Raw genomic sequence first — 27,148 nt, 5'->3', positions numbered from 1 at the left:
ATAACTGAGTGCATCCTGTTTTTTAGGAATGAGCTGCAACTTCAGGAAACAGAGACTGTTAACCTCACTTATACAATTTATCCGATGACTGGTTTAATAGAAATTCTCAGGAGCTATCAAAGTAAGTCAAAGTATACCTTTCTCAGTTGACATTCAGGCAACTGCCAGGAGCCCCCATATTGTTTCCAACATATTTCCTAAGTGTCTACTATGAGCCAGCCCCAATGACCCCGTCTGCTACACCATAAAGATCATTTCTCCCCTCACATGACTACTGAAGAAGTGTTTTCCAGTTTCCCCCTTTGTTATCTGAACAGGCATGGGTGATCCTACTTTTTCACTTATTTGCTCATTCATTTTCCATTTATTGTTGAGAATGTGCATTTGGGGTGACTTTTTAACTTCCTACTGTTGAAGGGTATTTTGGAAGCCTGGAGTGCTCGTTCCTTGCTATGAGAATTCTGTAGTACAGTCTCTTTTCCATTCTATTCATTTTCCTGTTAGGAAGCTTGTGAATCTTTCTGGAAAGGAATCAACTTTTGGTTCTTGAGCTTTCTCTGATGCTTTATTCCAAGGTCTGAGACTGTTCAGGAAAGCCAGGCTGAGTCAAAATTTCACCTACCTGAGCTTTCTCTGCAGACTCAGTGGGGAAATAAATGTGTAGGAAAAGGAGCCAATATAGAGGAATATTCCTGAGAACACGCATTGTTGACTCTGAGAATCATAGAAAAAAGGTTCTTTGATAGAGAGGATTTATTAAAAACAAAAACTTCACTCCAGGTAAGGACCAAATCCCAGCTTCCTCTGAGCATTAGATGCAAGAGATGACAGGGGAGGAAAGGGAAATCTTTCACTGGGTATTCCTAAAGAGTAACTCCATGACATTTCTTCAACACTAAGATACTTCTCACAAGTATGTCAGTGAGAAATATCCTATTGCTTCCCTATCGGTCAGCTTGTGGCTGAGTCTTGTTCCAGTTCCAGAAGCTCCATCGCCCTCTACCAATACCCCGTCTCTCAAACTGGCATAGTAATGGAACTTCTATAATGTGTTCCTAAACGTGCTTCGTGTATCCAAGTTGTTCCTGTTCCAAACCGTCCTTCCCAAGTATTAACGATGAACCTTGGATCTTATTCCGATGTCACAGGTTATTCTAATGTCCAAAGCCCACACAATGAAGTCTAAACATTTTCACCAAGTCATGCTACCCAGATGCCTTCTTTCCTTGTCACCATTCTCCAACTTCTTGCCTCCAACTCCATTTCTGGGATTTTCAAGTAATCATCCAGTTCTTCATTGACTCCCTCCCTGCCTCCTTTTCTCCCTTCCTCCATTTCATGCTCCCTCTCTCACTTTCTTCCTTGGTTTCCTTCCATATCTACCTCCTTCCTATAAATCTTCTCTTATCCAAATTTGTAACTTTTTAATGTGTTTACTAATCTATCTTGATTAGGTATCTATGTAGGTCTCAAGTAGCTTCCAGTCATCTCTTTGAGGACAGGGATCTCTGGAAGAACTGAAAAGAGTGAATCCCTCTTTTAGCTGAACTTTGTATGAAATGATTTGTACAAAAATGTCCTTTTCACCAAGGACCCAATGCTTATATTTCCCATCTGTGTTAGTCCATACTGTCAATGATCATCCCAATACAATAACTCCTTCAGATACTACATATCTTCCAAGGCATGACTTTCTACTCAAACATCTTAACTGCTTAATTAAAAAGTCATTCTCCAGTATTTAAAGAATACCTCAAAACATAGATAATTCGTTTTTTAATGAACTTAATATTGATTTCATTATATTCTACCTTCATTTTAAATATTAAGAAACCACGGTATTAGAAAATTAAGATATTTTCCCCTATTAATGTCAGAGGCAAAGGCAGAACAGTCCCCTCAAGATTTCTTATATAATTGCAAATGGATTTAATGTCCCAATGTTTGAGATTGTTTGGTATTATGGGATTTTTGGGGGGGTGAGGGAGGGAGATGTTTTTAACTCCCAACATCTGACATCCAAGGCTAATAATTCCATTTCTTTTTTTATAGCGGGTATCACAGTGGATCCTGAAATAGACACACTTCATCTTATTGTGCCTGAACATTATAAAAGTTTAAAGTATAGGCTTGACCCACGCAACCAGCCTGACAAAGAAGAAAGACTTGACTATTTTGTTACTGTGTTGGGGACTGAGACCTTTACCAGTGGCAAACACTACTGGGAAGTAGATGTGGAAGGTCAGACAGAATGGGTACTTGGAATCTGTGAGGATTCAGTCAGCAAAAATGAGAATGTCTCCATATTATCTGAAGATGTAAAAGCCATAATAGGCTCAAAAGTTAAAAATCAAGGATTCTTCTGGAGTTCAGAAGGTTGCTTTAGTTCGATACCTCCATGCAAGATGGGCGTTTTCCTTGACTATGACGAGGGCAACATTACTTTTTATGATGTTCATGAAAATATTGTTCTCATTGGTTTCCTACATTTAGCTTTTCGAGGGCCTGTTCGCCCTTTCTTCTCTACTTCTTTTGTTAATAAGGGAAGTTCCTCTTAATCACCCATTACCTACCCCAGCAACTGTCAGAAGACACATGCTACTTACTCTTAGAATCTGAATGAGAAATAAATAAGATGACAATGAACATGTCTTTCTATTAATTTGAACTTGTTGAAGTATACTTGTTGAAGTGGGGGGGCACGGGACCGGGGGCTGAGAAGGAGGCTGCAGCTGAAGCGGGTGGAAATCAAGGAGGAGGTGCTGGCCTTTTAAAAGCAGTTTTCTAGCAGTCTTTCAAGTCACTGCCCCAGGTGGAGGGAGTCATCTTTAAGTTATCATGACTAGTAAGTGACTTGGGAACTCTCCTACTTAAAGGTAAGAAGGAGTACTTTGACTTCTTGATTTGATTGGCTCAAAATAGACTCGGGGAGAGTGCATCTGTCTCACAAACATCTTTCAAATCACTGAGAGCTGAAGGCTTAGCCAGCTTGACACTGACCTGAAAACTATGACGTTCCATTCCTTAGATCCTGCATCCAGACTTCTCTCTCCTTTCCTGAAAGGAGCTCACTAATAAGAGCTGAAGGAGGTATGCAGGACTAATGCTTTCTTACAGCCCAATTCTTCACATTTCTTTATTTTTTCTTTCCCTGCTGTGGGCATTCCCTCCAAAGTTGCAGATGACAATGCATGACCTTTGTATGTGGTTCTTGTCCATATCTTCCCCATTTCCAATGGAGGGTTTCATCTATCATACTAGGGGAATTCTTCCAATTCTGTTGTATTTTTGAGGGGGTGACTTTACAATTTATCTTCTTTTTCATACCTGAACTTCCTTGAATCCAGGTTCTCTTTCATAAGTCCTTTTTTTAGGTGTTATGCTTATAGAATGCACATAATATCCCTTTCTATGGCATCTGGACCTGATTAATTTTCTTTTTAAATTTTCTTTTTATTTTTAAATATTTTTCATGGTTACATGATTCATTGTTTCTCCTTCCCCTTGTCCTTTCCCCTTCCTGGAGCTGACAAGTTATCACTTGATACTTATTTCTATAGTATTCATTTTTGTAACACAATAATCTTTTAAAGCCAAAACGCTAAATCATATATCCATACAAACAAGTGATAAATCACGTATTTTTCTTCTGCATTTCTGTTCCCAAAGTTCTTTACCTCGGTGTGGATAGCATTCTTTTTTTCTAAGCCCCTGGGGATTATTCTGGATCATTGCATTGCTACTGGTAGCAAAGTCACACTATTTCAGTTACTGTGTACAATGTTCTTTTGGTTCTGCTCATTTCACTCCACATCAGTTCAGGGAGCTTCTTCCAGTTCATTTAGAAATCAAGCAGTTCATCATTCCTTATAGCATAATAGTATTCCATCATCATCATATACCTCAATTTGTTTAGCCATTTCCCCAATCGAGGGACCTTCCCTCATTTTCCACTTTTTTGCCACCACAAAAAGGATGGCTATGAGTATTTTTTACAACCCTTTTTTATTATCTCTTTGAGGTACAAATCTAATAGTGGTATTGTTGGATCAAAGGACATGCATTCTTTTAAAGTCATTTGTGCATAATCCCAAATTACCTTCCAGAATTAGACCTTATCATTTTTTAAGGTTTCATGCATATTTCCTAGGCATACCCTTGTCAAAATAAAGCATATGGTGGAGGTTCAGAGTAGAGTACATGGTGACAGACAATTCCCCAAATGGTGATGTCTCCTTAATGATTCAGGATGTCAATGATGAGTTTTTTAAAGTCCTGGAATGCTTCAGGACTGTTATAACAATATCCTAACAACCGAAATCATTTTACTATAACAATCCACATGGAAAAAAACAAAATGAATTAAGAATATGTATTGGGGATAATATATATCCTTATTTTGATCAAAAGCTCTCACTCTATTATCACCTCCTGTTCCCTTTTCATTATTCCTCCATTATACTCCTGGATAATGGTCCCACATTCCTCCTCTTCTCTCCTGTTCTGCATTACTCTCTTTTGCTTCCTTTTCCCTTTTCCTCTTCCTTCTCCCTTTTAGAAATTCCTCTTCCTCATTCTTTTTTTTTAATTATCTTTCTTCCCTACATTATACATTTCTTCCTTAACTCTCTCCCGCCTTCTTCTCTGTTTCTGTTCTGAGTCTCTGAAGGTAGGCTAAATGTCCATATAAAATATGGACATATCCACAGAAAAATAAAAATAAAATGCAAATGAATTTTTCCAGGGAGTTCAGGGCAGGTGGAAAGGTCCCAACTGGCAGCAGTAATAAAGCTCTATCTTTGTACTTCTCTCCTGGCTCTATCCTTCCCAGAGAGAAACACATGTTCAACCAGGCCATAGTAAGCCCAAGGCTATCTTCTTTCTAGGCCCCATACTAGAAGAGAATGCCTATAAGTGCAAACACAGATTCTTGGGTTCAATAGATAATTCTTAGGCTATCCAGAAGGAATGGCTGCCCACTTCCCAGAAAACAATCCAGCAGAAAATAGTTGATAGATAACTAGATAACCAGACAGACACATCAGACAGATAAATAAAAGAATGCTAGTTAGTAGAAAAGAGAGTCGAAAGATTAAGAAAAGAAAGGTAAAGGTTGCTATTTTTTTCAAAGATACTTTATTTTCCCAATTACAAATAATAATTTTCAACATACATTTTTAAAAAGTAAAACATTCCAATTGTCTCCCTCCCTCTCTTCCTCTACCCCCTTCAGAAATGATAAGGAATTTGATCTGGGGTATACATGCATTATCATGTAGAACACACTTCCATTTTGATCATTGTTGAAGGGAATAATCATTATAAAACAAATGTGAACACCCCAGATGTGAAAAATCGTATTCTCTCATCTGTATTGTCAATCCCAGAGTTCTATCCCTGGGGGGGGATAGCTTTCTTTGTCATAAATCCTGCAGAATTCTCCTGGATCAGCATTTTGCTGAGAGTAGTCAGCTTTCACAGTGGAGCTCCATACAATAGTGCTGTTCCTAGGTACAATGTTCCCATGTTTCTCCTTCCTTCACTCTTCATCAGCTCATGTAAGTCTTGCCACTGGCTGCTGTTCTCATCTGTAGCTCCAGATCATCTGAGCCAGGGCCAGGACAGGACTTGAGTTTGGAAGAGTCTAGGTGTGAGCACCACAATTCTGTGTCACATGCTGTGTCAAAAGGTGAGAACTCACCCCCTAGGTGTAACAGTCCACACCTGTGTGTGCACAGGGGAAATAATCTGTAAGGAGTGTTTTAGGAAAGCTCATGCTCAGTCCTGAGCATGGCAAGAAAGGCACTGATCTTTGATCCCAACATTCCTAAGATTTAGGGGCAAACTCGGGCTACTTTGTGCTCACCTAGCTGAGAAAATCCAGGACTCTGCCTTGTTGTAATTTACACCTGAACCAATGGCAATCCACTATGTCTTCATTAATATGTATTATGTACATATGCATCTCACTGCCAATAAATAGGAGCAGCTCACAGCAAGCTAACCCTTATCATCTTTTCACCTGTCTCTCTCCTTCCTGGAGCTTGGCCTCTGGCCGAGAACAGCTTTCTCATGGAATTTCCTCCCTCTCTGGGAAACACCTTTCCTTCTTAATCTCCTAACCTCTAGCTGGAGTGGTCCATGCTTAGAGCCCTTGCTCTAAGAGATCCCTGGCTTTTCTCTCAGCTGATTTCAATACTCATTCCTAACTCCCAAAGTTATCTAACTGTCTCATGCCCTTGTGAAGTTAGGTAGCTGGAGCTTGATCTGTGTAGCTCACTACTTGGTAAAACTGCTCGGTGTCCGGCTCATTTCTTAACCATCCCCTCGGCTCCAGCCCTTTCCCCCAAAGGTCAACCTTCCATCTTTCCTTTCCTGTGAGGGCTGCTGGTCAGCACCTCACACTAAGGTAGAGAGGTAAAGAACTTACTGAAACACAGGAGTTGTCACCTTTTTTGGGTGGAGTCCAGGGAGGGGCTCATCAAAAGAACTCCTATAAAAAGACACAGTCCTTCCAACAGCTTAGTTCTAAAATCTTTTGGTGTTGGAGCTCAAGGGAAAGAACAAGCACAATTTACCCTGAGAGGCATTCTGGAGGACAGAAGCAGAGGTAAGTTCCTTTTGGAAAAAAATATCTTTTTCTCTATCTCTAAAAAAGCTTTCTTAGTCTAGTAAATAAATCAGAAATTAAAGAGGCTGAAGGGAAAAAATAGCTGAGTTTAAGTTCTGAGTTAGGAAGCAAACTGAGGGGTACAGAAATAATGATTTCAGGTTTTCCTTGTCATACAGCCTTGTTAGACAACCAAATATGTGATTACACTGAGCCTTTGAAATAAAATCAGTTATTCTTACATTATGGAATAAAGTAAAAAGGTTGGCCAAGCCAGGGACATTTAGTAGTATTTGAGAGGAAGCAAAGATATTTTCTTCAAAAGATGATAACCTTAATTGTGGGAGAAGAGAAGAATAAGGGGAGAGTGAGAAGAGATGAAACAGAGCCCCCATCATCTGCTTCCCTGGAGGAGAGTGCTCAAGTTCAGTCCTGGCTCTAGTCAAGAACACATTTCTTTAGTCATTTCAAGAGCACTAGGGAGGACACCCTCTGGTAAGATAGGACACTCCCTTAGCTCACAAAGGATGAGTTCATTTGTTTTATTTCCTGTCTCCATTTGAAGGCAGGCCTGACACTTGGGCTCCCCATTTTCTCTATCAAAGACATGGAATCATCTCTGTTGAAGTCTCTCCATTCCCTTTGAATCTCTAGAATACACAAAAGTTCTGAGATGTCTTGGATGGCACAGGAATCCTCTGGTCTAACTTTTCACTGACTTTCTCACCAGGCTTAGGAATATGGAGGCCAAAGACTTGATTAAAAGTCTCAAGGCAGAACTCACTTGCTCCCTCTGTCTGGGCTACTTCACAAACCTGGTGACTGCCAAATGTGGGCATACTTTTTGCAAAGACTGTCTCCTCCAGTGCGATGAGCAAGCTGATGCTACACTAACTTGTCCTGAGTGCAGAGCTGTCATTAGGTACAGTGACATTGTGCTCAACGAGAACCTGCAGAATTTGTCCATCACTGGCAAAACTCTGAGACAGCATTTACTGCTGAGCCCGGCACTTCTAACCACCTGTGATCAACATGGAGAAAAAGAAAAGCTCTTTTGTGAGCAAGACTAAAAGCTAATTTCTGATTCCTGCTTATTAACTAAAAAGCACAAATGCAAATGGCTGCTGACAAGTGCAAGGTAAGATTGTACCAATCCTAGAGTCAAATGGCTTCTGTTCATGAACTTCTTTGTGACCACTTGGGGCCACCGGCATATGGACCCACAGCTTAACCACAGGGCACAAGCATTATGTAGGGGCCTCACATCTAGGGCTTCACTGACACTTACTGAACCAATTTATGTTCACTGGTCTTTGCAGATCCTTCTTGGTCTCAGTGTTCTCATTTTTAAAATGCTAATAATAAGAGCCTCAATAATCATATAACATGTGGGCTTCCTGACTCCAAAACAGGTTTGACCAAGCCTTTTTTTCTCTTGCAGAAGATACTTCAGGAGACACTGAATGTGTTACAGGAAAAGGAGGAGGAATTGAAAGTGGACATCAACAAAATGAGAAAACGAGGAATATTTTAAGGTCACAATGTGCTTCTTTTCTTGGTAAATTATGAGGTAATTGTCGCTTGAAGGTTCATCTCAGAAGTAATATTTGCTGATAAAAATAGCAGGAAAAGGGGAAAAAAGATCTTTTTTGCAAAGGATTAGATTCATATTTATGATCAAAGAATGAAATATATTTACTTATTATTATTATTACTATTATTTTTTTTTTAAACCCTTACCTTCCATCTTGGAGTCAATACTGTATATTGGCTCCAAGGCAGAAGAGTGGTAAGAGCTAGGCAATGGGGGTCAAGTGACTTGCCCAGGGTCACACAACTGGGAAGTGTCTGAGGTCAGATTTGAACCTAGGACCTCCCGTCTCTAGGCCTAGCTCTCAACACACTGAGCTACCAAGCTGCCCCCTATTATTACTATTATTATTATAAATTATTACTCTTATGGTAAAATAATTACATCCCCGATGCTAGTAAAATAACTTTCTTTGCATGTAAGTTGTTAAAACATATGTACAAAGAAATATTTTCTACAAAGGAATTGGGTATTTTGAGAAAGAAAATTATCTCTCTTTTTTTGAGCACATTTCCTCCATAGATGATCACTCTATGATTTCCATCCTTAACTACTTGTTTCAGAAAATAACCTGCAAGAAAAAATATTCCTCAAACTCTGAAAGAGAAAATTTTGATCCAGCAGTCAGAAAATCTATGTCAGGTTTCAGAATTTATGAATCTTCTTAGATGGCAAAAACATATGTAATGAGGAGCACAAATGTTGAGTATGCACCTCATTCCATTATAAACATTTTGCTTCTTTCCTTTATCCTAATTTCTCTTGGGATAGAAGGATTCAGACGTTTATAAAGAGCTAATTAGATGTGAATACAGAAAAATGCACGAGATCTTATACATTGAAGAAAATAGACACCTGCAAAAACTGGACCAGGACATAGAAGACAAACTGGCAAAAGTCAAAGCAAATAAAGCCAAACTGTCCCAACAAATTCAACACGTTCAAGGAAAGATATTAAAACTAGAGAAGAGTTACGATGAGTCCCCTTTAAAAATGCTCCAGGTGAGTTTGTGAAACTGCTGTAGAAATGAGGAGCAGGAGGTTCAGGCCCTTTCCAAAGAACATGAAGAAAAGGGTTTCAGAACTATTTGCAAGGATGGACCAGTTCAGATTTTCATCTGATTCCTGAAGTGCCCTTGTTTGTTGAGGAGCAGGGCTGGGGAGTAGTCATATGTAGCACAGAGCTTCTCAAGTGCTCTCTATTTCCCTACCTGCCTCAGGTTGGGTTGAATTTATACTTGCTTGAATCTACCAATTCTCCCAGAGTGATGACATACCTCATTCCTTGGTGAAAAGTGGGTGGGATACTTCATCCCTTGGAGGCTCTTTTCAGAAGCAATAGTTAATGATTCTATAAAATGAGGATGTGCCTCTTCAGTCTCAGACCCACATGTCCCAGCACTAACCATCAAAAAGCTTGGCAACCAGTCTCCCAGACCACCAAATGTTTTCCAACTTCCTCATGTGCTTCTCTCCTTCAGAGAAAGCAAAATTTCACTCTGATAGATGAGTTTTCTGTGTGAAGGAAGGACAGAAGGGCACAATGTTGCTCTTCTCACAATGGAGTCATTTCTCCAAGCTCAGGAGGCAACCCAGAGGTATGAAGCCAATCAAAGAGCAACCAGAGATCACTCTCACCAATTCTGCACCAACTTGAAGTGTGCCCATATGTTAATGTCCCTGGAAAAGAGCTCAAAGGGAGTTACAGAACTATGAGGAGATGTGTCTGGGCTCTCTGAGAAAGATAATATTAAAGAACCAGACCAAGGAACAAAACACTAACTCGGTCTGTTTATGTTCTTTCCCCAGGATATGAAAGGCATCCTGGAAAGGTAAGGCTCCCTTCTTTGGTCTACAAAGTCAGAAAATCAGAATCTGTGAAGGAGTCTGGCTCTTTGAAGGGGTAACTAGTGTCCAATCTGCTGGAACATAATGAAGAATTTGATGCAGGAAGTATTTTGGAGATCTTTGTAGAACAAATATAACTGAGTGCATCCTGTTTTTTAGGAATGAGGAGCTGCAACTTCAGGAAACAGACCGTTATCCTCATTTATACAAATCATCAGCTTAAATGTGTAGTGATCCCCATTTTCAGAAAAAGTGCTCATGTCACTGAAACAACAAAGGAACAAATGTAAATTATTTTAGATCCAACAATGCCTTCTTAGACTCTCACCCCAGTCACTACCCTTCAGGAAATAAAAGAATTGTGATGGGGTTTCAGGAATTGCTACTATCTTCAATCCAGTTTTGAAAGGAGAAGAGACCTTATCCCATTAGGATTAGGGAACAGTTGTGTGGAGTACTATGACTGGAATCGGGAAGACCTCACTTGGAATCTGACCTTAAATTCTAATTGTATGACTCTGGAACAGTTACTTCAATGCTGATTGCTGTACTTGGTCCAATTGTAAAATTGGAAAAGTAATACCTCCTTCTAAGAGTTAAGAAGCACCCTATGAGAAAATAGGTGTAATAATCTTAGTAGCACAGTATGTGGCACAAAATAAGCAATATATATCATGCTTATACCTTTCTCTTGCCTTCTCCATTAGGCACTTAGAACATTTCCCCTCTTAGAAAGTTGTTAGTGTGAGCATAATGTCTTCTGTAATAAACCAAGATATGTTATTCTATTTCATTTTTGTGAGACTATCTGAATACCGTTAATGGCTATATTAATAAAAAGTTCTTGTCAACATTAGTGTGTCTCCCTGTCTCCATCACTACTTTTCTATATGTACTTGAAGAAGCATCAAAATGGTTCCTTACTCTCTTCCTTATCACCCTCCTGCCTTCTTTCTTCACCCCTCCTACTCTTCTCTGCCTTTCTTCTTGCCACCTAACTTTCTACTTCTTCTTTCCCCTTCCTTTTCATCTTTCCATTCCTATTCCCAACTGTTGCCTTTCCTACTCCTGCATCTACCCAGAAGTTACTAAGCAAAGTCAAACACCACAAAATCCAAATTCAGGATCCCCTCTTTTCCTTCAAAATAAAAACAGAATACAACTAGCTTTTCTCAGACAAACAGGGGTTGACATGGGGAGAAGAATGAGTTACCCAGCCAGAGGAGAAATCCAGCCTCCTTTTTTTCAAGGTCAGAAATATGTATTTCAACAAAGCATTAGTGAGCCTCTGTTTATTTCCTCCTCTGTCCAACTTTGGAAGACAATACCTGCAGGTGTGAACACAAATACCTGATGGACAATAAAATAGTCCTGAGTTCTTCAAAAGGAGTGATCTAATGGGGAAGGGACACAATTAAGTTCTAACTGTGTCAGTGAGCAGCCAGACAAAGCTAAATGAAGATCATACAGGCTTTGAAAAGAATTTTCCTAAATCAGAGAAGATATTTACAAAGACAACCCTTTTGGTGACTAGATCATACTAAATCAGAAAATCTCCAAGCAAGGTAATAGGAAAGTACAAAAGAAGACATATGAGATTTCAGAAAGAGGTTTTTCAAAATAAATTTTGGATGGGGCTGACCATTTTTCTTGCTTCTCCAATCCTTTCCTTTCTAGAAAGAAATGTTCAGCCTAGCCATGAGGAACATCAATCTGATCTTCTAGGCATCCCATTCCCCAAATAAGGGGTGTAATAGATTGTTCCCAGGATGTTTAATAGAACCAACCTATTTGTTCTAAGCCAGTGAAGGTGAACCCATGGCACACATTCCATAAAGAGTCCACAAAGTCCTCTCCGTTTGCCTACCAGAGTAGGCAGGACTTGGAGCAGAGCTCCCCCTTTCCAGGAGCCTGAGGACATTCCTCCTGTCACCTTCCCCCCTACACAGCAGCTCAAGGTGAGGTCTTCCTCCTTCCCTCTCTGGAGTAAGGGGGGAGAGAATGAAGGGGGGAGGCAGGGCAAGGCATTTGGTGGGGGGGGGAGGGGCATGGCACTCCATCTCTAAAAGATTTACCATCACTGAAATAGAACAATTGATATGACCTCAGACGAGTCATTTCTTTCTCTGGATCTCAGTTTTCTCATCCTTAAATAAGAAGAGGGTACTCGTGTTTTCCAACTTTAAATCCTATGTCAGGTTTACTTACTCTTCCAAGTTGGATCTTGGTTAAAAGTTGGTACTAGTAAATTGTTGAAAATTTACTTGGAAATTATTCAAAATTTATTATTTTTAATAAAAACAATAAGCATAAGCACATTTTCATTTATGTGTTAATGGGTGTACACTTATTCAGTTATTCCTCTCTTAAAAATTTTTTATTGATATCATTTTTCCATTACTTATACTTCCCCATATGCCTGTATAATCTATTCCTCATATAACTAACAATGATAACAAATAGCTAGCATTATATGGTCTTTTAAGGTCTGCAAAGCACTTGACCCCATTTGATCCTTACAACAACCCTGTAAAATAGGTGCTATTATTGTCCCCAGTTTACAGATGAGGAAACAAGCTGACAGATGTTAATTGGCTTGCCCAGGATCACACAGCTTTGAAAGGTCTGAAGTAGGATTTGAGTTCAGGTCTTCCTGAGTCTAAGCCCCTAATTCTTTCCACTGTGTCACTTAGTTGATAGTAAAAAGAAAACAATTTGAGCAAAAGTACCCTGCAATAAAGGGGAGGAAGTATGCTCTTTTATCCTTAGGTGGGAGGGAGAAGACTATTTATTCATTATACTCCTAACATTCAGGTTCAATGACTTTGCTCTTACTCATTCCTTGCATAGTCAGAGTCATTGCATGTATTGCTTTCCTTTTTTTCTACTTGCTTCACTTGCCACCATACTAGTTCTTATAAGTCATCCTCTGGTTCTCTGTATTCCTCATATCTATTTCTTACAGCACATACATGTACCACAATTCATTTTGCCATTCCTTCCATTGAACGGAACCTACTCTGTTTCCAGTTCTTTGTCACTACAAAAAGTAGTGTTAGAAATTTTGGGCACATATGGGGGTAGTTGACCTCATTGGTGTATATGCCTAGCAGTGGGATGTGTTGATCAAAAAACATTTTTGTCACTTTCTTCATATAATTCCAATTGTTTTCCAAAACACTTGGACCACTTCACATCTCCACAAATAACATACAGTGTCTGTCTTTCCACAATCTGTTTATGGATTAAGAAGGCTCTGTTTTCTTCTTGCCTTGAATGACTTAAGGGAATTTACTTTCCTCCTCTGTGAAAAGGAGAGGGTTGTGGGTAGGTTGGTGTCTCAGTGGGCACTTTGTAACTATGCCACAAACCCAGTTGGCTAGCCCTTACCACTCTTCTGCCTTGGAACTAATACTTACTATTAATTCTAGGATAGAAAATAAAAGGTTTTTTATTTTGTTTTTTAAAATGAATTTAGTCAATTTAGAACATTATTCCTTGGTTATAAGAATCACATGATTTCCCTCTCCCCTCAACCCCCCTCTCCCACCCTTCCTGAAGCCAAGGCACATTTCCACTGGGTTTTATATGTGTCCTTGATCAGAACCTGTTTGCATGTTGTTGATGTTTGCATAAGGATGATCATTTAGAATTTACATCCTCAGTCATATCCCTTCCACCCATGTAATCAAGCAATTGTTTTTCTTCAGTGTTTCTGCTCCCACAGTTTCCCTCTGAATGTGGATAGTGTTCTTTCTCATAGATCCCTCCAAGTTGTTCAGGATCACTGCATTGCCACTAATATATATATATATATATTTCTAAAGTCTTATTGAGAATATCTTATTGGCATTGGATAACCTATCACAGGTGCAGCTACAGTAACAGGATATGCATATGCCTGTTGGTTCATGCCATTGTGCATATTTGGGACATTATTTCAATATGACTGTGTGCTGTCATAACCATTCCGGTAAGTCCCTATTGGATTACCAGTCCTAAAACTAGTCTATAAAGCAGTCACAAAATTACTTCCAAAGCTCCCATTGCTATAGCTTGCAGCACTGTAGACAGACACCATTCCGAGTTTTTGCCCCCAAATCTCTCTTAAGCAGACTAGAATAACCTCTGTCATAATTTTCCCTCTCCCTAAAGGTATTAAATCCACCCCTCTTGCCCACAGAGTATCTGTCATGTCAATCGTCCTTCATGCCTCCTCTACCCCTGGAATGACCTGAACCTGTCTTCAATCAACTGAAGCAATTTGGGATTGATTGCTTGATTAGCCTCCTGAAGCACAGAGATGAGGTCACCTACTTGTTTTATGTTATTAGCTGTAAGGAATGTCTATGCTGTGCCTGTTTTGGTCCAAGGTGCAGTTCCTCCAATTCAGTGGATATAATCCTCTGAAGAGTTGGGGTAGTCATCATTGATGACAAATTTCACATCTTCCACATCTAGCCCTCTAGATGCAACATCTGTGGCAATCAGGATAGGAGCTTTTCCATCTTTGAATTCATTTAGAACCCAGTCTCCCTCCTCCTGACTCTTGGCACCATGGACACCCATTGCAGGCCACCCATCTCTCCTCATTTTTGTGGTAAGTTCATCACATCTTCTTTTGGTTTCCACAAAAACAATCCTCTTATTTTCCCCTTCACTCATGATCTCCTCCATCAATGGAATAAGTTTCTCATCCTTTTCTCCATCATGACAGACATCCACAATCTGAAGAATACTGTTTTTTGCACTCAGTTCCAGGGCACCAATGTTGATATGAATATAATCTTTCAAAAAGTCTTCAGCATGCTGCCTCACTTCTTTTGGCCACGAAGCACTCCACAGTAGGGTTTGTCTATCAGGTCTTATCTGACCCACAATTTTCCTGATTTGAAGCTCAAAGCCCATATCAAGCATCCTGTCTGCTTCATCAAGTACAAGGTAAGTAGTTCTTCTCAAATTTGTTTTCCTGCACTCTAAAGAGTCTATCAGTCTTCCAGGTGTGGCCATGCACATTTCTGCCCCTCTTTCCAGGTCCCCTCTTTGTGGTCCCTTTGGAGCACCACCATAAATGCAGGTGGATTTTAGAACACAGTAGCTATTGTATGCAGCAGCTACTCCTTAGACCTGTTGGGCCAGTTCACGAGTTGGCGCCAGCACCAAACAAATAGGCCCATCACCTCTCTCTAGGAATGGCTGATGATTTACGTGCAGGATGGCAGGCAGCAAATAAGACAGCCTTTTCCCTGATCCAGTCTGTGCTACTCCCACCAGATGCAGCCCTCTTAGAGCAACAGGCCACCCCTGGGCTTGGATAGCAGTAGGTTGGGCAAAGTTCTGTCTTGCAATTACATCCATGACGTTTGCAGGAAAGTTGGCTTCATAGAAGTTTAGAATTGGTTTTGGGCCCTTGTGACCTCGAACTGTAATTTCTTTGCTTCTTCGATATTTTGTGCCTCGCCAAATCAGGTGTTCCTGATTGAAATTCTTCTCAAATGTGGGCAGCTCCTCCAGGTTCCATTTCTTGTGAAGGAGTTTCTCCCCAGGATTTCCAAACTTCTTTGCAGATGGACGTCCTCCTCTACTTCCGCCAAACCTCGGGGCCCCAAAGCCTCGATCCCCGCCGCGCTCTCTGCCACTCCGATGTCCAGACATGGTGTCTGTCAGTGGTTGTGGTTAGAGGGAAGCAAAGGAGGAGAAGCGGTTAGTCTCAGGGAAAGGGGGAAGGGCGGCTTCTGTGGTGGCGAGGCCCTGCGGGGGGACCGGGGGCCACGGGCTGGGAAGGGACTGCATCTGAAGCGGGTGGAAATCAAGGAGGAGGCGCTGGCCTTTTAAAAGCAGTTTTCTAGCAGTCTTTCAAGTCACTGTCCAAGATGAAGGGAGTGGTCTTTGAGTTATCACCTACTCCAGACTAGTAAGTGACTTGGGAACTCTACTACTTAACGGGAAGGAGGAGTACTTTGACTTCTTGATTTGATTGGCTAAAAATAAACTCGGGGAGAGTGCATCTGTCTCACAAACATCTTTCAAATCACTGAGAGCTGAAGGCTTAGCCAGCTTGACACTGACCTGAAAACTATGACTTTCCATTCCTTAGATCCTGCATCCAGACTTCTCTCTCCTTTCCTGAAAGGAGCTCACTAATAAGAGCTGAAGGAGGTATGCAGGACTAATGCTTTCTTACAGCCCAATTCTTCACCTTTCTTTATTTTTTCTTTCCCTGCTGTGGGCATTCCCTCCAAAGTTGCAGATGACAATGCATGACCTTTGTATGTGGTTCTTGTCCATATCTTCCCCATTTCCAATGGAGTGTTTCATCTATCATACTAGGGGAATTCTTCCAATTCTGTTGTATTTTCGAGGGGGTGACTTTACAATTTATCTTCTTTTTCATACCTGAACTTGCTTGAATCCAGGTTCTCTTTCATAAGACCTTTTTTTTAGGTGTTATGCTTATAGAACACATACAATGTACATTTCTATGGACTGTAGACCTTATTAATTTCCTTTTTAAATTTTCTTTTTATTTTTAAATATTTTTCATGGTTACATGATTCATTTTTTCTCCTTACCCTTGTCCTTTCCCCTTCCTGGAATTGACAAGTTATCACTTGATACTTGTTTCTATATTAATCATTTTTGTAACACAGTAATCTTTTAAAACCCAAACCCTAAATCATATATCCATACAAACAAGTGATAAATCATGTATTTTTCTTCTACATTTCTGTTCCCAAAGTTCTTTTCCTCAGTGTGGATAGCATTCTTTTTTCTAAGTCCTTGGGGATTGTTCTGGATCATTGCATTGCTACTAGTAGCAAAGTCTTTCACACTATTTCAGTTACTGTGTACAATGTTCTTTTGATTCTGCTCATTTCACTCCACATCAGTTCAGGGAGGTTCTTCCAGTACATTTAGAAATCAAGCAGTTCATCATTCCTTATACCACAATAGTATTCCATCATCATCATATACCTCAATTTATTTAGCCATTTCCCCAATCAAGGGACCTTCCCTCATTTTCCACTTTTTTGCCACCACAAAAAGGATGGCTATGAGTATTTTTGTAAAACCCTTTTTTTATTATCTCTTTGAGGTACAAATCTAATAGTGGTATTGTTGGATCAAAGGACATGCATTCTTTTAAAGTCATTTATGCATAATCCCAAATTACCTTCCAGAATTAGATATTATTTTTCAAGGTTTCATGCATATTTCCTAGGCATACCCTTGTCAAAAGAAAGCATATGATGGAGGTTCAGAGTAGAGTACATGGTGACAGACAATTCCCCAAATGGTGATGTCTCCTTTATGATTCAGGATGTCAATGATGAGTTTTTTTTAAGTCCTGGAATACTACAGGACTGTTATAACAATATCCTAACAACTAAAATCATTTTACTATAACAATCCACATAGAAAAAAAAAACAAAATGAATAAAGAATATATATTGGGGATAATATATATCCTTATTTTGATCAATAGCTATCAGGCTATTATCACCTCCTGTTCCCTTTTCCTTATTCCTTCATTATAGTCCTGGATCATGGTCCCACATTCCTCCTCTTCTATCCTGTTCTCCATTACTCTTTTTTCCCTCCTTTTCCCTTTATCTCTTCCTTCTCCCTTTCAGAAATTCCTCTTTGCTCTTCCTCATTCTTTTTTTAATTATCTTTCTTCCCTACATTATACATTTCTTCCTTACCTTGCTTCCCACCTTCTTCTCTGTTTCTGTTCTGAGTCTCTGAAGGTAGGCTAAATATCCATAGATCCACAAAAAAATAGAAATAAAATGCAAATGAATTTTTCCAGGGAGTTCAGGACAGGTGGAAGGGTCCCAACTGGCAGCAGCAATAAAGCTTGATCTTTGTGCTGCTCTCCTGGCTCTATCCTTCCCAGAGAGAAACACATGTTCAACCAGGCCATAGTAAGCCCAAGGCTATCTTCTTTCTAGGCCCCATACTGGAAGAGAATGCCTGTAAGTGCAAACACAGATTCTTGGGTTCAATAGATAATTCTTAGGCTATCCAGAAGGAATGGCTGCCCACTTCCCAGTAAACAATCCAGCAGAAAATAGCTGATAGATAACTAGATAACCAGACAGACACATTAGACAGATAAATAAAAGAATGCTAGTTAGTAGAAAAGAGAGTCTAATGATTAAGAAAAGAAAAGGTACAGGCTGCTATTTTTTTTCAAAGATAGTGTATTTTCCCAATTACAAATATTAATAATTTTCAACATAAATTTTTTAAAAATAAAAGATTCAAATTGTCTCCCTCCCTCTCTTCCTCTACCCCCCTTCAGAAATGATAAGCAATTTGATCTGGGTTATATACGCATTATCATGTAGAACACACTTCCATATTGATCATCGTTGAAGAGAATAGTCATTATAAAACAAATGTGAACACCCCAGATATAAAAAAATCGTATTCTCTGATCTGTATTGTCAATCCCAGAGTTCTATCCCTGGAGGAGAATAGCTTTCTTTGTCATGAATCCTGCAGAATTCTCCTGGATCAGCATTTTGCTGAGAGTAGTCAGCTTTCACAGTGGAGCTCCATACAATAGTGCTGTTCCTAGGTACAATGTTGCCATGTTTCTCCTTCCTTCACTCTGCATCAGCTCATATAAGTCTTTCCACTGGCTGCTGTTCTCATCCCCAGCTCCAGATCATCTGAGCCAGGGCCAGGACAGGACTGTGATGAAAGAGAGAGCTGGCATTTCTCCCTCTAAATCACTGCAACCCAAGCTTGGATTAATACTTTCCCTTTTCTTTCCCCAGAGTTGACTGGTCCCAGGACCAAGCCAGGAGCTGCCCATCACTAGACTAGTTCCTTCAGTTTAGAAAACGTCACCATTAGAAAAGCTGATCTGAGATCATCAGGCACTTAGACCACACAATTGAATTAAGACTGTAATGGCTTCCACTCCAAAGGATGTCCTAAGTTCCCTTTTAGATCAAAGTACTGCTGGGCCTGAAGTGAGATATTCGCCTACAAGAGGACCACACTGGCCACAAGGATGTTCCATAAACCAGGTAAAACATTTACCCAAAGCCACTGTGTTAATAAATAGGCTTTATTAAATATGGGATATGCAAGCAAGGAACCAGGAAAATGCCGAGGAAGGAGAGGTAGGAGACTGAGGCATGACAGCTCCCAAGATGAATTTTATTGACAACTTCTCTTTTTAGACTCCTGTTCTCCTTGTGTAGATCTTTCCTCTCCTTTCCAGGGAGCCATTCAAACAAAGAAGGCATCTAAAAACAAGATTAAATTTCTCAAAATATTCAAAACGAAATTGAACCATTTCTGCCAAGTTCCCAATGACCCGGTGAACTTGGAGCCAAGACAGCTTTGGCCTCCGGTGCCTAAGTGTGAACACCATTGTGAATAATAGCTCATTCCTCTAAAAAACAGGTCAGAGGTGAGAACTCAGGCCCATGGCAGAAACTGGAAGCACTGTGAACACAGAGCACTTCTCACCTTTTGTGGGAAGACTTAAGGAAAACCCTTTCCCAGCAGATTTCCCAAAGATTCCCAGCAACTCAGTCAAAAAAGTTTGTCTGATAGAGTTCCAGTGGAAAAGCTAATATTGTCTCTCCCAAGAAGAATATCTGAGAAGGAAGGAATGAGAAGAAAGTTTCCATTTGAACTTAGAGTCCTGAACTTGAGTTTGGAAGAGTCTAGGTGTGAACACCACAGTTCTGTGTCAAATTCTGTGTCAAAAGGTGAGAACTCACCCCTAGTGCAGAGAGGTGAACTTACTGAAACACAGGAGTTGTCACCTTTTGTGGGTGGAGACCAGGGAGGGGCTCATCAAAAGGACTCCTATAAAAAGACTCAGTTCTTCCAACAGCTTAGTTCTAAAATCTTTTGGTGTTGGAGCTCAAGGGAAAGAACAAGCATAATTCATCCGGAGAGGCATTCTGGAGGACAGAAGCAGAGGTAAGTTCCTTTTGGAAAAAAATATCTTTTTCTCTATCTCTAAAAAAGCTTTCTTAGTCTAGTAAATAAATCAGAAATTAAAGAGGCTGAAGGAAAAAAAATAGCTGAGTTTAAGTTCTGAGTTAGGAAGCAAATCGAGGGCTACAGAAATAATGACTTCAGGTTTTCCTTGTCTTACAGCCTTGTTAGACAACCAAATATGTGATTACACTGAGCCTTTGAAATAAAATCAGTTATTCTTACATTATGGAATAAAGTAAAAAGGTTGGCCAAGCCAGGGACATTTAGTAGTATTTGAGAGGAAGCAAAGATATTTTCTTCAAAAGATGATAACCTTAATTGTGGGAGAAGAGAAGAATAAGGTGAGAGTGAGAAGAGATGAAACAGAGCCCCCATCATCTGCTTCCCTGGAGGAGAGTGCTCAAGTTCAGTCCTGGGGACAAGTTCAGTCCTGGCCCTAGTCAAGAACACATTTCTTTAGTCATTTCAAGAGCACTAGGGAGGACACCCTCTGGTAAAATAGGACTCTCCCTTAGCTCACAAAGGATGAGGTCCAGGAATCTTGTTTCCTGTCTCCGTTTGAAGGCAGGCCTGACACTTGGGCTCCCCATTTTCTCTGTCAAGGACATGTGGTAGACATGGGACCATCTCTGTTGAAGTCTCTCCAATCCCTTTGAATCTCTGGAATACACAAAAGTTCTGAGATGTCTTGGATGGCACAGGAATCCTCTGGTCTAACTTTTCACTGACTTTCTCACCAGGCTTAGGAACATGGAGGCCAAAGACTTGATTAAAAGTCTCAAGGCAGAACTCACTTGCTCCATCTGTCTGGGCTACTTCACAGACCCGGTGACTGCTTTCAAATGTGGGCATACTTTTTGCAAAGACTGTCTCCTCCAGTGCGATGAGCAAGCTGATGCTACACTAACTTGTCCTGAGTGCAGAGCTGTCATTAGGTACAGTGACATTGTGCTCAACGAGAACCTGCAGAATTTGTCCATCACTGGCAAAACTCTGAGACAGCATTTACTGCTGAGCCCGGCACTTCTGACCACCTGTGATCAACATGGAGAAAAAGAAAAGCTCTTTTGTGAGCAAGACCAAAAACTCATTTGTGATTCCTGTTTATTAACCCAAGAGCACAAGGATCACCAAGACCTTCCTTTGCAAATGGCTGCTGACAAGTGCAAGGTAAGATTGTACCAATCCTGGAGTCAAATGGCTTCTATTCATGGACTTCTTTGTGACCACTTGGGGCCACTGGCATATGGACCCACAGCTTAACCTACAGGGCACAAGGATTATGTAGGGGCCTCACATCTAGGACTTCACTGACACTTACACAACTGATTTATTTTCACTGGTCTTTGCAGATCCTTCTTGGTCTCAGTGTTCTCATTTTTAAAATGCTAATAATAAGAAGAGGCCCTGATGTTTACAGTTATTTTGAACTTCCAATGAAAAACAGACATTTAGAACTTTAATAGCCTCTCAGGGGTATAGGAAGGCTACCTCTTATTGCCAATAATCATATAACATGTGGGCCACTTGACTCCAAAACAGATTTGACCAAGCCTTTTTTTCTCTTGCAGAAGAACCTCCAGGAGACACTGAATGTGTTACAGCAAAAGGAGGAGGAATTGAAAGCGGAAATCAACGATATGGTAAAAGAAGAGGAATATTTTAAGGTCAGAATCTGCTTCTTTCCTTGGTAAATTTTGAGGTAAATTGACTTTAAACGTTCATCTCAGAAGTATATTTGCTGATAAAAATAGCAGGAAAAGGGGGAAAAAAGATCTTTTTTGCAAAGGATTAGATTATTGATCAAAGAATGAAATATATTTACACTCTTATGGTAAAATAATTTCATGCCTGATGCTAGTAAAATAACTTTCTTTGCATGTAAGTTGTTAAAATACACGTATAATGAAACATTTTCTAGAAAGGAATTGGGTATTTTGATAAAGAAAATTATCTCTTTTTTGAGGATGTTTCCTTTTTACATGATCACTCTATGATTTCCATCTTTAACCAATTGTTTCACAAAATGACCTGCAAGAAAAAACATTCCTCATAACCCCTGAAATGGAAAATTTTGGCCCAGCAGCCAGAAAATCTATGTCGGGTTTCAGAATTCATGAATCTTCTTAGATGGCAAAAATATATGTAATAAGGAGCACAAATGTTGAGTATGCACCTCATTCCATTATAAAGTTTTTTCTTCTTTCCTTTATCCTAATTTGTCTTGAGACAGAAGGATTCAGACTATTATAAAGAGCTTATTAAATGTGAATACAGAAAAATGCACGAGATCTTATATAATGAAGAAAATAGACACCTGCAAAAACTGGACCAAGAAAGAGAAGACAAACTGGCAAAAGTCGAAGCAAATAAGGCCAAACTGTCCCAACAAATTCAACACGTGCAACGAAAGATATTAGAAATAGAGGAGAGTTTGGATGAGGCACCCTTGGAAATGCTCCAGGTGAGTTTATGAAACTGCTGTAGAAATGAGGAGCAGGAGGTTCAGGCCCTTTCCAAAGAACATGAAGAACACGGTTTCAGAACTATTTGCAAGGATGGACCAATTCAGATTTTCATCTGATTCCTGAAATGCCCTTGTTTGTTGAGGAGCAGGGCTGGGGAGTAGTCATATGTAGCACAGAGCTTCTCAAGTGCTCTCTATTTCCCTACCTGCCTCAGGTTGGGTTGAATTTATACTTGCTTGAATCTACCAATTCTCCCAGAGTGATGACATACCTCATTCCTTGGTGAAAAGTGGGTGGGATACTTCATCCCTTGGAGGCTCTTTTCAGAAGCAATAGTTAATGATTCTATAAAATGAGGATGTGCCTCTTCAGTCTCAGACCCACATGTCCCAGCACTAACCATCAAAAAGCTTGGCAACCAGTCTCCCAGACCACCAAAAGTTTTCCAACTTCCTCATGTGCTTCTCTCCTTCAGAGAAAGCAAAATTTCACTCTGATAGTTGAGTTTTCTGTGTGAAGGAAGGAGAGAAGGGCACAATGTTGCTCTTCTCACAATGGAGTCATTTCTCCAAGCTCAGGAGCCAACCAGAGGTATGAGGCCAATCAAAGAGCAACCAGAGATCACTCTCACCAATTCTGCACCAACTTGAAGTGTGCCCATATGTTAATGTCCCTGGAAAAGAGCTCAAAGGGAGTTACAGAACTATGAGGAGATGTGTCTGGGCTCTCTGAGAAAGATAATATTAAAGAACCAGACCAAGGAACAAAACACTAACTCGGTCTCTTTATGTTCTTTCCCCAGGATATGAAAGGCATCCTGGAAAGGTAAGGCTCCCTTCTTTGGTCTACAAAGTCAGAAAATCAAATCTGTGAAGGAGTCTGGCTCTTTGAAGGGGGTAACTAGGGTCCGATGTGCTGGAACATAATGAAGAATTTGATGCAGGAAGTATTTTGGAGATCTTTGTAGAACAAATATAACTGAGTGCATCCTGTTTTTTAGGAATGAGGAGCTGCAACTTCAAGATCCGGAGACTGTAAACCTCACTTATACAACTTACCAGATGACTGGTTTAATAGAAATTCTCAGGAGCTATCAAAGTCAGTCAAAGTATACCTTTCTCAGTTGACATTCAGGCAACTGCCAGGAGCCCCCATATTGTTTCCAGTGTATTTCCTAAGTGTCTGCTATGAGGCAGCCCCAATGACCCCTTCTGCTACACCTTAAAGATCATTTCTCGCCTCACATGACTACTGAAGAAGTGTTTTCCAGTTTCCCCCTTTGTTACCTCAACAGGCCTGAGTGATCCTACTTTTTCTCTTATTTGCTCATTCATTTTCCATTTATTGTTGAGAATGTGCATTTGGGGTGACTTTTTAACTTCCTGCTGGTGAAGGGTATTTTGGAAGCCTGGAGTGCTCATTCCTTGCTATGAGAATTCTGTAGTACAGTCTCTTTTCCATTCTATTCATTTTCCTGTTAGGAAGCTTGTGAATCTTTCTGGAAAGGAATCAACTTTTGGTTCTTGAGCTTTCTCTGATGCTTTATTCCAAGGTCTGAGACTGTTCAGGAAAGCCAGGCTGAGTCAAAATTTCACCTACCTGAGCTTTCTCTGCAGACTCAGTGGGGAAATAAATGTGTAGGAAAAGGAGCCAATATAGAGGAATATTCCTGAGAACACGCATTGTTGACTCTGAGAATCATAGAAAAAAGGTTCTTTGATAGAGAGGATTTATTAAAAACAAAAACTTCACTCCAGGTAAGGACCAAATCCCAGCTTCCTCTGAGCATTAGATGCAAGAGATGACAGGGGAGGAAAGGGAAATCTTTCACTGGGTATTCCTTAGGAGTAATTCCATGACATTTCTTCAACACTAAGATACTTCTCACAAGTATGTCAGTGAGAAATATCCTATTGCTTCCCTATCGGTCAGCTTGTGGCTGAGTCTTGTTCCAGTTCCAGAAGCTCCATCGCCCTCCACCAATACCTCGTCTCTCAAACTGGCATAGTAATGGAACTTCTATAATGTGTTCCTAAACGTGCTTCGTGTATCCAAATTGTTCCTGTTCCAAACCGTCCTTCCCAAGTATTAACGATGAACCTTGGATCTTATTCCGATGTCACAGGTCATTCTAATGTCCAAAGCCCACACAATGAAGTCTAAACATTTTCACCAAGTCATGCTACCCAGATGCCTTCTTTCCTTGTCACCATTTTCCAACTTCTTGCCTCTAACTCCATTTCTGGGATTTTCAAGTAATCATCCAGTTCTTCATTGACTCCCTCCCTGCCTCCATTTCATGCTCCCTCTCTCACTTTCTTCCTTTGTTTCCTTCCATATCTACCTCCTTCCTATAAATCTTCTTTCATCCAAATTTGTAACTTTTTATAGTTTTTAGTGCCCTATCTTGATTAGGTAGCTAAGTCCCAAGTAGCTTCCTGTTATCTCTTTGAGGACAGGGATCTCTGGAAAAACTGAAAAGAGTGAATCCCTCTTTTAGCTGAACTTTGTATGAAATGATTTGTACAAAAATGTCCTTTTCACCAAGGACCCAATGCTTACATTTCCCATCTGTGTTAGTTCATACTGTCAATGATCATCCCAATACAATAACTCCTTCAGATACTACATATCTTCCAAGGCATGACTTTCTACTCAAACATAGTAACTGCTTAATTAAAAAGTCATTCTCCAGTATTTAAAGAATACCTCAAAACATAGATAATTGGTTTTTTAATGAACTTAATATTGATTTCATTATATTCTACCTTCATTTTAAATATTAAGAAACCAAGATATTAGATAACTAAGATATTTTCCCCCATTAATGTCAGAGGCAAAGGCAGGACAGTCCCCTCATGATTTCTTATATAATTGCAAATGGATTCAATGTCCCAAAGTTTGAGATTGTTCAGGATTAGGGAATTTGGGGGGGGGGGGTGGAGCGAGATGCTTTTCACTTCCAAAATCTGACATCCAAGGCTAATAATTCCATTTCTTTTTTTTTATAGCGGGTATCACAGTGGATCCTGAAACAGACAGACTTCATCTTATTGTGCCTGAACATTTTAAGAGTTTAAAGTATAATTTTGACCCACGCAACCACCCTGACAATGAAGAACGACATGACTATTTTGTTACTGTGTTGGGGACTGAGACCTTTACCAGTGGCAAACACTACTGGGAAGTAGATGTGGAAGGTCAGACAGAATGGGTACTTGGAATCTGTGAGGATTCAGTCAGCAAAAATGAGAATCTCTCCATGTCATCTGAAGATGTAAAAGCCATAATAGGCTCAAAAGTTAAAAATCAAACACTCTTCTGGAGTTCAGAAGGTTGCTTTTATTGGATAGCTGCAAATAAGTTGGGTATTTTCCTTGACTATGACGAGGGCAACATTACTTTTTATGATGTTAATGAAAAAATTGTTCTCATTAGTTTCCGAGATTCACCTTTTCAAGGGCCCGTTCGCCCTTTCTTCTCTACTTCCCTTGTTAATAAGGGAAGTTCCTCTTAATCACCCATTACCTACCCCAGCAACAGTCAGAAGACACATGCTATTTACTCTTAGAAACTGAATGAGAAGTAAATAAGATGACAATGAACATGTCTTTCCATTAATTTGAACTTGTTGAAGTGATGATTTTCCAACCCAATGCAAATAAAGTCTATTTTGTTCATATTTGGTATGCCTCCCTTCACATCAGTGCCCGGTGGGCTTCACCTCACTGTCATTTCCCAGAGTATCAGCAATTCTCGACCAAACCAGTCAACGCACAAAGTCAGTATTTTCTTAAAACCAATGGAATTGCATATGCTATACAAACACTGTATATTTCTAAGATGGAAACATTTTATACATGTGAGTGGGTGTTTTACCCAGGTTATCTTCCATGTGGATTGCATGTTAAACCCTTTGAGTCATTATTGATCTCACCAAAGAAGTCCTGTTTGATACCAGTGCTTAAAACCTCTAGAACAATGCCATTAATTGCCTAATTTTCTGGGGTACAAGTCATTGGGGAAAAATTCATCTACCTCTTAGACTCTACAGTGGGCCTCCATGACAAGCCTATCTTTAGCAAGAATATGTCTTGAGTATAGGCCTATTGCCTGGATTATGACTATTTCCCAGAGGGCTGCAGGAAAATGAATTGTGGGTATAAGTTGCAACACCTAACCTATAAGGAATTACAAAGGATAACATGTCTTCGTGTAGTATGGGAGTGAAAAAAGTAGGCTGGCAACTAGCAACATCAAAAACATGACAAGTTGAAGAATTTTCCTATCATGATGAGTGGATCACCTCAGACTATAATTATAGGAGAATATAGACAAGAATCACAGAAAATTATCATGCTTAAATGTGTAGTGATCTCCATCTTCAGAAAAGTGCTCATGTGACTGAAACCACAAATGAACAAATGTAAATTATTTTATATCCAACGATGCCTTCTTAGATTCTCATCCCAGTCACTACCCTTCAGGAAATAAAAGAATTGTGATGGGGTTTCAGGAATTGCTACTATCTTCAATCCAGTTTGGAAAAGAGAAGAGGCCTTATCCCATTAGGATTAGGGAACAGTTGTGTGGAGTGCTATGACTGGAATCGGGAAGACCTCACTTGGAATCTGGCTTGAAATACTAATTGGGTGA

At 39.9% G+C, this 27,148-nt stretch overlaps 2 protein-coding genes and 1 pseudogene across 2 annotated transcripts; 2 read left to right on the top strand and 1 right to left on the bottom strand.

Moving 5' to 3' along the window:
• Window positions 1–30: 30 nt before the first annotated feature.
• LOC103101794 (probable E3 ubiquitin-protein ligase TRIML1) lies at window positions 31–2,629 on the top strand. The gene is made up of 2 exons (XM_007496122.3): window positions 31–121; window positions 2,053–2,629. Exons 1-2 carry the CDS (start codon window positions 85–87, stop codon window positions 2,556–2,558), a joined length of 543 nt encoding a protein of 180 aa, XP_007496184.2. The 5' UTR covers window positions 31–84; the 3' UTR covers window positions 2,559–2,629.
• An 11,246-nt stretch (window positions 2,630–13,875) lies between these two features.
• On the bottom strand, window positions 13,876–15,727 carry LOC100031096 (probable ATP-dependent RNA helicase DDX5; annotated as a pseudogene).
• A 7,279-nt stretch (window positions 15,728–23,006) lies between these two features.
• On the top strand, window positions 23,007–26,174 carry LOC130455252 (probable E3 ubiquitin-protein ligase TRIML1). Its single transcript, XM_056803846.1, has 3 exons — window positions 23,007–23,317; window positions 23,493–23,590; window positions 25,504–26,174. The coding sequence occupies exons 1-3, from the start codon at window positions 23,280–23,282 to the stop codon at window positions 26,007–26,009; spliced, it is 642 nt and encodes a 213-aa protein (XP_056659824.1). The 5' UTR covers window positions 23,007–23,279; the 3' UTR covers window positions 26,010–26,174.
• Window positions 26,175–27,148: the final 974 nt, after the last annotated feature.

The sequence above is a fragment of the Monodelphis domestica genome, chromosome 6 (genome assembly GCF_027887165.1).
Source record: "Monodelphis domestica isolate mMonDom1 chromosome 6, mMonDom1.pri, whole genome shotgun sequence".
Taxonomy (NCBI): Eukaryota; Metazoa; Chordata; class Mammalia; order Didelphimorphia; family Didelphidae; genus Monodelphis; species Monodelphis domestica.
This window is presented reverse-complemented; position numbering and strand designations above follow the sequence as displayed.